The following is a 15,361-nucleotide window of genomic DNA, read 5'->3' as shown; positions in this document are numbered from 1 at the left end:
GTTAACCTTCTTAGACCTTTTACCATGGCTTAACCCTTCCTGACTTCATACAAAATCATGCTGCTCTTCTCTGGACCTCTGCCCTTTTCTATAGAATGGAACTAAATATTGGTAACTGTAGTTTAAACATGATCAAAAAAATCCTTCTTTAAGTGGTACAGTATTTCCTTGAAAGCTATATTCAATGCTTCCATTTATACAGCTTCGCATTTTCTGTGCCTTTTTGACCACACGGATACAAAACATCATGTCAGTCCTTTTATGATATGTGCACTCTTCAAATCTTCTCCTGCTCTTGAATCTTTGAAAAATATACTCATTCAACATACGTGTTCACTCAAAACTCAAATTTACTCTTCTTGTTCATGGTTCATTTTACCCAGCTGAATCTCTTTGTATTGGATTGTTTTCTCCAGGTTATCAGGTGGCTTCGCCCCTGTCCAGTCCCTTCTGTATGATCCAAAAAGTTGGATAACAAGTTGGTGGTTCATTCTGTCAAAGCCATTTACATAGAGAGTGAAAAAGTATCGATTTCCAATAACAGTCCCTATTGCTCTCCAATCATCATCCCCTCTCTTCCCCCGGCCTGCAACCTTTCCCCATTCTAATCTGCCCTCGATCATCTAACCAGCTCCTTTCTCCATTTGAAAATGCGCCCTTCTCTGCTTCACCAGCAACCGTATGTATTAGTCTCCTGTGTGACACTGTGTGAATGCCCCTGGGAAATCCAGCTTGATTATATACACAATTTCACACCTGTCCACTTTCAGAGAAACCTCTTGAAAAACTCCAGCAGATTTGTTGAATAAGAATTACCTTTTATAAAAATCAGCTCACACCAATAATATATTTTATAATGCTACTTATAAGCCATATAAAATTATAGAATTAAGGTTCTTTAAGGTTTAAATGTAAACATCCTAAAGTCAGAAACTGAAAGTTGAAAGCTCAACTTCATCATTTGCTCTTCCTCCCCGTTGTACTTGTATCTAACAGCAACATTGTGCTTTTGCCAGTCTTTGTCGTGTGAAACTTCATATAGTGCACAAAGCACCTGCTAAAAAAAATATGCAAGGCACTTTTTCATTCAGTGCATGAAAGATTCCAAGTCTGCAATTCTAACAGAAGTTCTCTCAGCTGTGATCACTAAAATTTAGTCTAAAACACACATGCATAATGGCTGTGGTCCCAAGTCCTGCAGTTTCGACAGCAGATGTGCTCATGATGCAACTCATCGGATCTCGAAAGCTAAACAATGTTCGTGTGGACCTGTGAGAGCATTCAAAACACAAAATAAGTCAAAATGTGTAAAGGAACCCTGAATCCTGGAGTGCTGGCTGAAGGGAGGTTTTAAAAAGCATCTAAAATAGTTTTGCAAAACACAATGCATTGAAATTGCTTCAAGGAGCAGGAGCGTGCAATCGGCCGAGCAGTGATGCAAGGGCAGGCAAGGAACTGTTGGTTAACGTCTTTGCTGCTGATTAGGACAGTCAGGATGGGTTTGCGTGACAAGCGGAGCACCACAGCTCTGCTCCCGTGCAGGACTGCCCGAGTTCTCTTTTCTCCTCCCACCACAAAGAAAATGGGGCACTGTGAGCAGGGACCTGCTGGATTGGAGGAACTGTTCCTCCTGCCTGCACGAGAGTATGTTTGAAGGGCTAAACTGTAGCTGAAATGGTACCCAAACAAGCCACATAACTTCTGCCTCCTATATGCCTTGCCTATCCGGTCTCTCCTGTATGCAGCAGATGAATGCCTCATTATCAGATTCCTCTGCTTGCTTCCCAGTAGACTTAAATTACCATGTTAAATAGGATAATAATAAACACTGGCCTTTAACTACAGTACATCCTTGTTCACTCAGCAGCCTCCCTCTAATCTGATAAAGGGTCTGTAAAAGGCTACAAGGAAACACGGAGTTAGTTGTTACACAGGTGCCTCTCCCCTGCTTCGGCAACGCGATTCCTACGGTAGCACAAGCAGGCTCAGGCTCACAAAGCTGGTTTAGGGGACCTTGATCCCTGCAAGAATGAACAGGTATCGAAACAGGGGCAAGGTACCAAAAGGACATTGTGGATCTGGCCCAAGACTCTTCTGCTGCATTTCAAAGGGAAAAAGTAGCCCTGTGCCATCTGCTTGCTTCAGCACTTGGACTCCAAAACAAAAGCAGCCAAGGAAATCTTTCTGGCTTAGGAGAACAGTGGGGAAGAGCGATCTCGGTGGCAGTGTATACTGCCTTCACATAGAGCTTGCTGTATTTGAGGTATTATAGAAGCTCTCTTTAACAACTACTCTGAAAAAAAGTCACCTATCCACCCAGAAAAAATTATATAAAAGGGAGCAAGCTGGATTGGGAAGAGAGGGCTGATCTGCCTAGACTTTCAATCCCCTTAGCCTCCAGAAGCTGAAAGTGCCATTTATTTCAGTGTTACAGGATTTCCTGCCTTTTTTTTTTTCTTTTTTTTTTTTTTTGGTATTTAGTTTACCTAATCCCCCGGATTTCTCTTGTTGCAGAAAGAGGAAAAAACCTTACAAAACAACAGGGGATAAACACAAAGTCAAATTACTTTGCTGAGCTCTTTCACACATCCAAAAAGAACCGGAGAACTGCAAACTCTGGAAAGCACGAAGAGTTTCCTACTGACATTGAAATGCAGCCATTCCTGCCATTCCCAATAAAGCCAAGCTTCAACATTTGCGCTAGCAGCAATATATCTGTGGAAGTAAGATGGCTTTCCTCTAGTTTTCCAAAGTGAGTGAAACTTGGCTTTCTACCTGTCTTCCTCCTCTTCTTCCAGCTTCAGCTTTGCAGAGCTGGCAAGCAATACAAAAAAGGAGGAAAGACATGAACTAGGCCGTCTGTCGTTGGAGGGTATGAAAGACAGTCTTAATAACAGCAGGAGAGAGAGAAGCAGCCTATGGTTATTTTTGACAGAATTGAGAGACACTCTGATGGCAGTTTCATAAACAGCCCATCAGAGAAAAATTCTGTCCAAATTGGAGAAGCCCCTTTGGCCAAGCTAACAGAAATACACAGCCCCTGTCTGGTAAGAGAGAAATCTTTCGAAAATCAAAATGCCTTTCTTCAAAGGACAAAACCAAACCACCACCCCTCGCGTGGTGTAGTAACACTAACTTGCATGTTTGTCGTTGCAATTCATGGCTTGCAGAATATTCGGAGAAAATTTCTGGGTGATACCAGCCTGTGAATGTCCTGCGAGACACACAGCCATGACGATGCAATGAAATGAAAAATGGACTTTTTCCAGTGTCACCTGACCACAAGGTCCTCTTGGTGCACTGTTCTGCAAAACTGGAGATGATGGTGAGAGGCAGCGGGCAGGGAAATGCTTGGCATTACCCCAATCCTCCCAGCTCAAAGAAAATAAAACTGGTTGCTTCATGAGGGTGTTTACACAGAAGGAGAGCATGGAATTTGACCACACCTCCGAACAAAAAGTCAAAATTCAGCTTCATTATTAAATGCCAATTAGATAGCATAGGTGAAGTATTTCTCATGCATCACGATGACAACAAGACTATCAGACATTTTTCACGGCAATTTTTTTGTTTGTTTGTTTCTAACATTCTTAACAATCTCTCATGCAGAATCCTTTGTGCTACTGGATTAAGAAAATAAAGATCATTCTTAGTCAAGCGATATCCACAAGAAACTCAAGAGGTTTCTATATCTAGCAACCTTGCTGGCAGACTCAGCCAGGAGGAAGGATAGAGCCAGCATGGAGATACACCCCTCCAAAGCTTCCAAGGGAAACGCTGACCACCAGAGGAGCTTGCTGCTGTGTCAGGGAAATATAAGTCTGAGGGTTATTCTGTCTTTCTTGAGGATTAATTTCATTTACTCATTAAAACATATAACGCCTGAAGTGACATAACAGCATCATCTCTGCATGGCTGAAGAGTCCAAGCAAAAAAACCCCAAAAACCAAAAACCCCAGCCACCTTTCAAAAAGAATATTGAATATGGAGACTACAAGCCTTCATAATTAGTCTACAATGATTTGCATGACCTGTGCTTAATTCTTATGCCTTCCAGCTGCCTGACAGACAGGTACAGTATAATGGAAAACACTACAGAAATGGGAATCAATGGCTTTCTTCTGTCTAACCACAATATCATTCTCACTTCATTTACTGCTTAGTGGGAAGGCATTTCTGTGGCCTGGGAATCAGCTCTTTCTAAATGGACGAGTCTCAAAGTTCAGCATTTTAGTGGTTTAAACTAAGTAGGAGTTTACTCATCCATAGCAGCCTGGACTGCAGAAAATCCAGTTGCTTGACCTCTTAATGCTGCCTTCTATCCAGCATTACAAGAAAAAGACACTTGGTTGAGGGCTCTGTGCTAACATAGCAGGGGCCTACATGCTACAATACATCAATCCTGGGGAATGGAGGGAGCTGGAAGCAGAACTACACTGAAACACTCCAAGCAAAAATACCTTCTGCTTCTGAAGGGAAAGAGCAATCTAGTACGGGGACTTGATTAGCAGCAAGGTATGGCGAGATGACCCCCCTCCCTGACATCGGTGTGACACCATTGCACCAAGTCTTTTAACCAGAAGTGATGCATGCAAGCAACCCAAAATGAACTAATATCACTCAAAGCACAAGACTGCTCAAATTGGGGCTGCAAAGAAGAGGCCACTGGGAGGATCCTCTGCCCCGTACCAGGGCAAGGAGGAAATGCTGAGCCTTGGCAGTGCTTTGCAAAAAAGCACAGGAGCACTCGAAGCTGTGCTGTGTGCCTCACGTGATACCAATCGCCTCTCACTGAACTGGAAATCTCAAGCGAGTGCTGTTTTGCACTGTTAGTTAGCTGCTAGCCCACAAAATCATTTTATGATACTCTCTGTAGCATGTGTGCTTTAAAGGTTTTTAGAAGCAGTGGCAGGAGCGCAGTAAGAATGAATAACTGTCTAGTAACCTTACAGCCAGGCACACACGCATATCTAGTTATGCCTCTGAGCTGCACTAACTATTTGTAATGCTAGCAACTCTTTCATATTCCAAACCTGAAGAAGTGTAAATGAAAGTATACAGCTATTTAGGGAGAAAAATGCATTCTGTGAAACAAAATATTCACTTTCAGTCTACATGTAAGCATATGTTATACTTACAAGCTATAATACACAGAATTCTCACATGCCTAAATGTGCGTAGATATACAGTTAAAGAAAGCAATATAGTTAAGGACAAATACTTTACATATGTATGGAAAAAATGCAGGAAGGAAAAACAACTCTTTCTTCCACAAAAATACCAGTGCCAAAAATTAATCTTTTAACATGACTGCAGAAAAGGAATCAGATTTTGGAAAAAGGGCAGGGTGACTCTATTTTTTAATTTTTATTTCCTCTGGAGCAATGACGTAGCAATAGCCCACTGCTATCATTTCTCCCCTTTTGTATCCTGAAAATTATTCCCACCTGGTGTGCAAAGAGAGGAAACGAAAGGAAGTAGAAAATTATATTTTTCATCAGCTAATCCTGGGAAAGTGACCGCTCAGGTTTCCATGTCTCTTGGCAATAATAATTTAAACAAGGACGGCAATCTTTTGTTATTTTTTGCACAGTTGGAATGTGTGCTTCCAGATAACAGACATTTAAACTGCAATTTAAGAACAGGAGGAAGACAGTAATCGATAAGTATTCAGGAGTCCTCTCCTCTTAGGACTGCTGCATAGCTCAACACAGTATGCTTCAAAACAGACAGCCCAGATGCAAACCTCTTTCGAAATCCTGAAGGCAAGCAAGATCATCAGAGAAAAAACAAATTGAAAGGAAAGAGAGCACAACTACTGTACCTTTACTTTGGGGAGGGTTCTGACTTCTGTCTCGGAGAACATTAATCTGGTAGACAGCTCCATAAGGCTCAAAAAGTTCTTTTAACTCTTTTTCCGACCATGAACGGGGAATCTGTCCAACAAACATCTTAATGGCATCTGGGTCTGGTTGGTCTGAATGATCCAAAGCTCCATTCATCTTGTTAGCTGTGCCGTTACTAGAAAGTGGAAAAGGAGATTAAAAAGAGAAGGCAAGTGAGGAAACTACGCAGTTTTCATGTGCACTAGATGCAGAAGATGATGTCAATTGGCACAAAGCAGGAAAAAAAAAAAAATCAGTATTTAATTAATAGCATAAGTATTATGAACAAAAAACAATGCGATTACATTTTTCATTGAGTCTGGTTTTCTCTGCAGGCTGCTGCTTAATGTCATTATATAAGAAGAGAGCGGCAAAACGCAAACTGGGACTTTTGCATTTTAAAGCAGAGGATAGTTGCAAATAAGTGCAGATTTCTCTCCATGGCTGTTGTAAACCAAACTGCAGTGAATTCTCACTAAACTGGCTACTGGTAGAAATAAGGCAGTGCGTGTGTGTGTGTGTGTGTTTTGTAATAAAGTCACATGAAAGGAATATGAAACACTTGGCAATCTGTCAGATGACTAATGCAAGATGCCAGCGATGAATTTGCAGATTGTGTGAAGCATCCATGTGTGCATCAAATTAGTACGATATTGCCTAGAATGGAAAACACTCCAGCTATGTGGCTGGTTGCTGCCGATTAGTTGCCTACGCTCTTTAAAAAGGAAAAGCAGTCTGGAGAGCTCCAGTTTAAAGCACATAGTTTATTGCACCCTGGCATAAAAAAAAGCACAATTCAAAAAGAGAAAGCAGTGGCAAAATTGCCTACTTTGTGGCAAAAATTAAAATGCTGCTTCAAAAAGTTTTTCTCCCTGCAAAAGGACATCAAATTTTTGAAATTTTTCACATCCTGTAAATTGTTACCCTATCTGATCTCCAGATGTACATCTAAGTTCAAAACAACCACACACTTTTGCAGGGGAAAAGAACTTAGTAACAAAAAATAACCTGCTCTGTGAGACAAATGACATATTATGGTTTAGGAAGAGTTGTACTCTTATAAGGAAAACAAATCATTTTAAATACTGAACAAAAGTAAAATACAAAAAAACCCCTCATGTCATTATTGATAATTAAGGACAGTAATTTCAATTAATTACTTGGCTACAGATTCCATAAGTGATGATAATTTTTGGATGCTTCAGTTTCAAGAAAGAACACTAATGAGACGCGACTTTTAGAGTGTTCCCCCCATCTTCCCACCAGGGAAAGGGGAAAGTGGCCTGTGTTTGGCAATGTCAAAAGTTGATCATCACAGAATTCAGGCATTTCAGAGCCACCTGCCGCTTTCAAAAAACATGGCTTTAATTACAATTTCTCTGTTTGATGATTGTTCAGGAGGACTTGGAAGAGCTCAAAATCTCCACAACCAGACCAAAATCATATTTTACATGTGAAAAAAAAAAAAACAAATCTAAGAATGGCAAGAAAAACACAACCCTGTGTAATTCCCCTGTCTCACAGCTATAACCTGTGCAAAGACAAATTATTTAGTTTCATGTGTTTCATCTCCTTGAAAGCATAATTCACCTGAACACATTAATATGCCCATATTAACTTTTGCACTTTCCCTGCTTACTGCAGGAAGCAGAAAGTTATATTAAAGGCGCATTTTAAACCAACAACAAGAAGTTTGATCATCACTTGTGAAGAGTCTTCAGCACGGATCAGCATACAACGGGATTTATCACACTCATTTATTAGGCAAAATTCCTATTGATTAAAGCAGCAGTCTTGCCTGACTAAGAGACTGAAAGATTTGGTCCAACCTTTTATATCACATTTCATGCACAAATACCCTCTCTTGTCTTACACATGCTCTTCATTTTGAAGATGCTCTACAGGTCACAAGTACACCTGGAGAAATCACGATTTCTCCAGGCCTTAGAAACTGTATCTTCCATACATACGTGACTGTGAAGTCAACCCAACCCAACCAACCAAAGAACCACCCCCCCAAAATCTCCAAGAAACAGAAAAACCCCGACTGACTCACTTGCAGAACAACTTTCAAGGCTTTCATGGAGGAGTAGGCACCTACATGACATTTATACCTCTAGAAAATCACTCCGTTATTTCTCTCTAAGTCCTCTTCCTTTATGTAAAACCCAGTCTGTTAAACAACCTCCCTGGGAGGGGGGTGGAAAAAATCCCTGACCCATAGCTTAAAATAATTAAGGAAAATGGTCACACACTATTTTGGACTTGCAAAGACAGGAAAAGGTAGAAGCTTAGCTGTGCAGCCCCCAGCTTTGCCCTGGACTCAGTCAACTATTTTCTTTCAGAAATCAGCTTCACTTTTTGCTTCATTTATTCTCCATGTTGTTTACATCAAAAAATGAATTGAGTTCATTTTTAAATTATGCCCTTCATCTATTCTCTCTGTTGGATCCCTTCTTTAAGAAATCCATGCACAATTGCTACTTTAGCCCAAAATTACAGTAAAGGTCGTATTTAATAAAGAATAACAAGGTTATTCCTTTGCTTTTTCCTTTACCCAAGCCACCTTTACCACCAAGAGCACCACAATTTCCATTGCTAACAAGCCAATTTTTAGGAAACCACAAAACCGAACAATTCTAACTGTTTTCTCAGGTTAATGACCCCATTAGCATGAAGTTCCTGCTTTGAGCTAAAGGTATAGGCACAGGCCAAGATCTCTTGTAATTCCACAAAATGCTTAAGCCCTTTCTTTACTTCGGTGGAACTGAAGTTGAATTACGTTGATCATGTTCCTTAAATGCTTTATTGGATAAAGATGGTTAAAGGCTCTGACTCCAGGCATAGGCCACCGTACGCTGTGATGCAAAGCTCTGGGGGACAGGTTTTGTCACTTGCTGCCTGAATTGACTTGGGCAAGTAATTAAAACTTCTCCGGACTAAATTCCGCCATCCACTGACAGCTCTGCCAATCCACTAACTCCTGCAGATTTAGGAAAAAAGCAAGCATAACTTAGACTTTTCTTTATAATCCTTTTCTATGACGAGGTAGGGGTTTCACTGAGCTGCCAACATGCTGAGGGGTCGATAGGCAAGTTCAGTCCGCAGAGAGGGCACTTGTTTCTGCAAGCCCAGCTGGGCTCCTTCCTAAATTGCATTTCCTTCGATTTCAGTGCAAACTAAGGCTCTCGAGCACCTCGGAGGAGGGATCCCACTCTCACTGTCAAGGTTTTGAGGAGCACATGAGCGCTGTTGCAGCAATGGCACTTGTAGTAGCATCCTCACCCAGCTTCGGCAGTAGCCATAGGACTGGAGCTAATGCAGACAAACTGAACAAATGAATAAAACAACAGAAAGATAACAATGGAAAAAAACCCCAATTTTATAGTTTTTATGGACCTGATCCCTGCAGTGTACTTGTAGGTTCCACTGAGGAACACAACTATACAGCACACCTGCCTGATGGTTCAGTTGTCACAGAGCTTGTTGGGTCAATACAAAATCCAGCCAAATATTCTTGATCCCTTGCAAATAATCTCTGCTAAAGATGAATACCTTTATCCGCTCCCAACCTTCATCTTCACCCAATGGACGTTACTGCTTTGCACTAAGACCTCTTAGTCGCCAACAGCTGCAGGGTTTTTTGTTGCTTCTCTTTGCCAACACAGCGGCTCTCAGAGGAAGTGGTTCCTTCCTTCCCCCATCTTCCCCTCCTGCTGTACCCAGGAAATAACAAGGCAAAAGAGAAACCATGCATGAAACTTTCCAAGAGGAGGCAAAGCAATCCTTGTGAAAGCTTAGGACTATTTCTTGAAAGCACGAACGTACAGAGATAGCTGTGTCTAGGGGACACTAATGAGAACGGGATCCCTTGACAATTACTGTCAGTACCCAAATGATGACATACATTTAAAAAAAAAGAAAAAAAGAATTAGATTATGTGGCTTTCTGTCTCTGCACTGCAGCAATCCTTCCCTCCATGGCCAATTTAGCCCATTGGACTCAGGGGTGACCCAGCACATCATCTTCACTGACAAGGTGTCATCTATATCGTAGAGAGCAGCCCAAGGGCAGAGATTAAGCCACTGAGTCGCTGGCTGCTTGGGGTTGCTGCCAGAGCATCTTCTCTCTCAATTTGTGCCAATTTTCCTTCTAATAACCTAACTACCATTCCATCATTTCAGCAAGTTGACAGGGCCACTCTTTGAGGAGCTAGAGATTGTTTTAATATCACTGCTGCTTAAGCAGGAGCACCGGAAAAAACTAGTAGATGCCTTCTCTGTCTCTCCCATTCATATCTGTAATTACAGCAGGACTGCTAAAAGCGAACTGACCGCTAAGGAGAGAGAGGCAGACTTCAAAACAAAGTCTGGATCAAAAGGGACTCTCTTAAATTCATCACTGTTAAGAGCTTTGGCATTAATCCACGTTCATTTCCATTAATGAACTAGGTGTCAAGCCAGGTGCTGAAAAACAGCTGTTAATGGGGACCAAACAGGTTTACATGAGACCCGTTTCTCAAATCTGTTTTTAACGCTGCCCAGAACCCTTCTCACTGTTCCATTCTGGTTAATTCATGTCTCAACCCTCACCCTATTTTAGTGGTTTTACCATTTTGCTTGGGATTTGCCTTTTGCATATTCTAAGACATCTGTAGGAGAACAGTGAACTCCCTCTAAGAGCCAACATAACAAGAACATGGTAACGAAGGGGTTCCAAGTGTAACGACTACTAAATCCACCTCAGCACAGAGGCATCTACAGGCATCAGGGCTTTACAGTAATAAATATTTACGTCCGAGCTGTGGAGTCACTGCCAGGATATCACACAAGCTGACAAAAGGGACAACACCCATTTGAAGGACTCAACTGCTGTCAAGAGAGACAAACAAGCATCACCTTACCGTACTCAAAAGATCATAATTGCTGGTTTACAAGCAAATTTTATCTGGAAGGACCCAAAAGGGCTTTATAAACTCATTGTTTAGAGAGGAATGACTTCATCGTAAGGTGACAGACGGCAGCTGTTTAATGACATGGAGCATTATCGCACAACAATTTCAGCCAGGAAGGGTAGAACAATACCATACCCAATTGAAAACTGCAGGGGGTTGCAATTTATAGACACAGAATGTAATTACCTAAATTGGATTTTGGCCAGCAAAATAAGGGCCAGAACCTTTGACAAACAAAAAAAGAAGCCGTTCCATATTTTTAAGCTGTAAATGACCAGGTCTCTGTGTTTGGGGGGAAAAAAAAGTCATCTCCTGAAGCTTTCTGGCCCATCAGCATTTTCACAGCACAGTTGCTCACAAGCAGCTCAAAGGAAAGATGATGTTTCAAAAATCATTAACTGCTCCTGCTGTAATGTCTTGTACAGTTTTTGGCAGAACTATTAAACGCTAATAATGCTAATAATTATTATTAAGTAACACATATCCATAACAGCAGTTGCTAAATGAACCCGACATCACGCCCAATGAACAAAGCAGCATACGGCAGGACATTTGGTCCTATGCACGCAGTAATTTCTGCAAAATAATTTTCTCCAGGCTTCTCTGCACCCATCGGCGGGGCTGACAACTGAGTAGCTATAAGACTTGCAAAGCTGCCATTCTGCTACACTTGAAGGCCAACTGCAACTGCAGGAGGGATACTGAAACTCTGAGCTCGCAAAACATTCTCCCTTACTCCATCTTACGGACCCATAAAGCCTTTAACAAAGAGCTGAGCAATTCTTCATCCATCCAGCAGAGAGCAACCGCACTTGCACTCACACACATACATTAACTACATGAACAATTCTGATGGCTTTTAATACCTGACATCCAATGCTCAGATTTTATTCTTCTCAGTAGCTAATAATACTCAAGTGCTCATGTAAGCACTGAATGGTAAATGCAAAGATTTTTCTCTTGTGTTGCCTCCACGTCAGCAGAAATTACCTGTAAAAGCATAATGTTTCTTAAGACAATGGAGTTCTTTTTACTGTCCTGATAATTTAAAATTCACAGTTATTTTTCTGGTGAAATCAGTGATTAGCTGTAGCTCAGCTTTGCTAACTCTCTCTGTATATTAGATCATACAAACTGTGGCAAACCATTGTTACTATAGGGGATACTTGTTTTCTGATTAATTCCAAATTTAGTACATGTGATCACTTTAATGCCTTAAATGCAAATTTTAAGTAAGGTAAGGAGGTAGCATCCTCTACTGAGGAAAAAAGATTTGAAAATGTGGGGGAAAAAACTTTTCCTACCGTGAAAAATGTTTTGATGGGGAATAAATTTGGGCTGGGGGAAGGAGCAGCAGAGGCAAGTTAGCTTTCAAGCAGGTAGGTCAGACTGCATGATACTAAGGGCAATGTGAATTGGGAAAAGTACTGAACAAAATACATACTAGAGAAACACCAGAAGAGAGCTGAGCACACCTGAGATAAAACACATTATTTTTTAGAGGTATAGATGCAGATTCCTCATTAGTATCACAGGAAGAAATCAAGGATACAAAAGGAAATCATAATAAGAGCTACGTTAAAATGCAATTACCTTTTCAGCTTGTGATGCACATAGGAGCACATACACTCCTTTGTGCTAAGGCTTCTTGATTTCCGAAAATTAGCCCTCAGAGTTCTGCTCACCAAAGCAAATGAGAGAGGGTCTGTCCCTTCCTGGCTGCAACCTCCCCCATGCTCATTGCTAAATATTCACCTTCAGAGGCTGGTGGCTCTCCAGGTGCTCAGCCTCTGTTGCACCACCGCCATTCCAAACCTGTCTCATTTAAGGCTGGAGTTTCAACCTAAACCCTGGATACCCCTTGTATACATGTTTAAAACTACCAAATGATGTTATTTTAATGTCCTGCTTTTGGTAATGCTTCCTAGAACTGCAGAGTCAAACAACAGTAGCTTTGCAAAAGCTTTGTACATCTGCTACACGACACATTCAAAAAACCCTTACATTCAAATACATCTTTAAAAAAAAAGATGTCCAATGTGTCTCAGACTGCCTCAATTCTTACCGCTGGTGTATGGACCTATTTTTTATCAAGCAAATTATTTTTTAGAACACACAGTAGTGCTTAATGATGTGTATGTGCTGCGTACAGACATGAGTATACAGACAGTAACTCATACAAGTTAAAATATATGTAAACAAGAGAATGAATGAGTGCAGAAGTGAAGGCAAACAGGGAGATGAAGAGGTTTGTTGTTTTTTTTTTTTTTAAAGTCCTCTATTTTGGAAAGCAATTAAATATCATTGCTAGTTCATCCTATAGTGGAAGCAAACAATTAAACACACCACCTGTACAGGTCTGAACTGGGTAGCATCTTTTTGTTTATGCTGATAAAACTTATAATGGTCTATTTTCAATATCTTTAAGGATTTCCCTACACAGGCCTATAGATTTTACTAAACTGAAACTAGTAGAAACTCAACAGCCAGAGAAAGAACCTGCCCTGTAACAGCTGAAGAAAGCCAAACCCACCCCAACCCTTACTGTCTTGAGTTTGTTTCCCCTCTTGTTCAAGTATGGATGAGGATCACAAATTTCTAGGGATACATGATAAGAATGACTAAAATAGGTGCTCAGAGATCTAAACTAAGAGGCTCTGTATTAAACCCCAGCCTTGTTCTTCCAGGCTGTCTTGTAGGCTCTGGGAACTAATTAGTTCAAGGCTATATGAGGTCCGCCAAGCAATAATGTTCTGCAACATAAAGCTCAGCTTAGGCAACCACCCAATAAGTAATTTTTGCTTTCTGGGAAGAATTTATTCTGTACATAAACCCTAAAACAAGATTGGGTCTGTCTTCAGCAGGTGTAAGGTAGATGCATTTCTAACCCTACGCAGCAGGAGAAAAGTACCACAAGAGTTAAGACATGTCCAATAAATACTTAAGTCATGAATTTTAAATATCTGTTTTCTGTTGGCCAACTCCCAGATGGGCATCTGCACATCTGGTTTTGACCCGGAGAGCTTAGCATTAACAAAGGCTTCTAATTTATAATTTTTCTGTCTCTAAACTAATCTCCATTATGGCAGGAAGAGAACCCTGACAGATCACCACAACTATGATGCTCGCGAGCAACGACTGCAACTTACTGTTCCACTCTTGTGCTCCTCACCGACTTCTTCCTTTGTAATCTCTCTGGGGCAGAGGCTGCCCTTTTGCAGTGCTATGTCTAAAAGGGACTCCAATTGCAAAGGGGTTCTCTCTGCATTACTGTAAGCTGGACAGTAACATGAGAGCGCACTCATGCACTTGCAACGATTATATTATAATTTTGGAGTACCAATTGATATAATTTTTCACATGAAGTTGAGTCTGAAGTAGCTGACTGCTCAGTATTAATGGTATGGATTATTAATACCTTGCTTTACTGATTACACATATTTGCAATGAAGCATACTTCTTTCTGTGTGGCAGGAAACATTTATTGGTATTACTTAAAAAAAAAAAGTATTTGATTACACCCAAATGCTTATATATTTGTGACATGTCAACAACCGAATTAGAATAGTACCAGGCTTTTAAAATTCAGGACACGTAGGACCATCTGTTTTCTTGTCAACAACCTCAGTCTCTCTCTCTCCACATTCCAAACACTTACTGCTCCAAATTTACAAAGTTGTTACTCAATTCCTTTCTTCCTCTGGCTCCAAAAATACTTCAAAGGCAGTAATGAAGGCTTCAAAAAAAATTTTTTTTACTCGATAATTAATGACGTGACTATTTCAGCAAGTTTTATGTCCAGGCTGGCAGTTATCTGCGACTTCTTATGAGGTTTGCAAGGACTTATCTAGTTTATGTCAAACTGTGTCCTGGAGTTGGCGTTGGGGGCATGGAGAGCATGGGAAAAGTGTCCTCCAAACGTTTGTTTTGAAACACAGCCATTTCTGTGTGCTAAAGTCAACCGATTATTGCAAGAAGTAATTTACAGCCCAACGTATTTCAAGACTGGCACCCATGTGTGTACACACACGCTCGGACCCTCTCCCAGCTGAGCTCCACAAAGCGCAGGGAGCTATTTCCATAGGGCCCAAAAGCATATGTCCAAAGAGAGGGAGGCCAATGGCTCGTGCCTGACATGGCTGCTTTACCTAAAGAGCTTCCTTAAAAAGGGAATGGAAGATCACAGCACTGCTCGTATTAAGGGCACAGCCAATTTCGGTTAGCTGCGCTTATTTATGTGAGATCTCAAACAGACAATTAAAGCAAGCTGTGACATTCAATTTTCTTACTTAAAACAAAATATCCTATCAAGCTCACCCATGCTCCCCCCTTTTACAAATCTGAATATAAGAAAAGATTATTGTCCAAAGTGTGATGCAATTGTAATTTTAACAAGTTGAGCATCATTATAGCAAAATTCCCCTCAGCTGATTTTTTTTTTTAAACCATTTCTTCATTTTTTTGACACCACATCTGGCATATAGAATACAGATGATCATTTGTTTATATATCTGTCTAAATG

At 40.8% G+C, this 15,361-nt stretch overlaps 1 protein-coding gene across 8 annotated transcripts in view; it reads right to left on the bottom strand.

The window, feature by feature from the left end:
* The window catches only part of CELF2 (CUGBP Elav-like family member 2), a 262,119-nt gene that overhangs the window by 126,110 nt on the left and 120,648 nt on the right, over positions 1-15,361 (bottom strand). For 6 of the 8 annotated variants that reach the window (XM_072857596.1, XM_072857604.1, XM_072857613.1 and 3 more), the window contains exon 2: positions 5,825-6,021. In XM_072857596.1, the coding sequence (XP_072713697.1) occupies positions 5,825-6,021 (197 nt within the window). Of the gene's footprint in view, positions 1-5,824; positions 6,022-6,190; positions 6,355-11,705; positions 11,803-15,361 lie in introns of those variants that run through there. The other 2 variants (XM_072857654.1, XM_072857631.1) reach the window with 2 other exon arrangements.

This window comes from Ciconia boyciana, chromosome 1 (assembly GCF_034638445.1).
Source record: "Ciconia boyciana chromosome 1, ASM3463844v1, whole genome shotgun sequence".
Taxonomy (NCBI): Eukaryota; Metazoa; Chordata; class Aves; order Ciconiiformes; family Ciconiidae; genus Ciconia; species Ciconia boyciana.
This window is presented reverse-complemented; position numbering and strand designations above follow the sequence as displayed.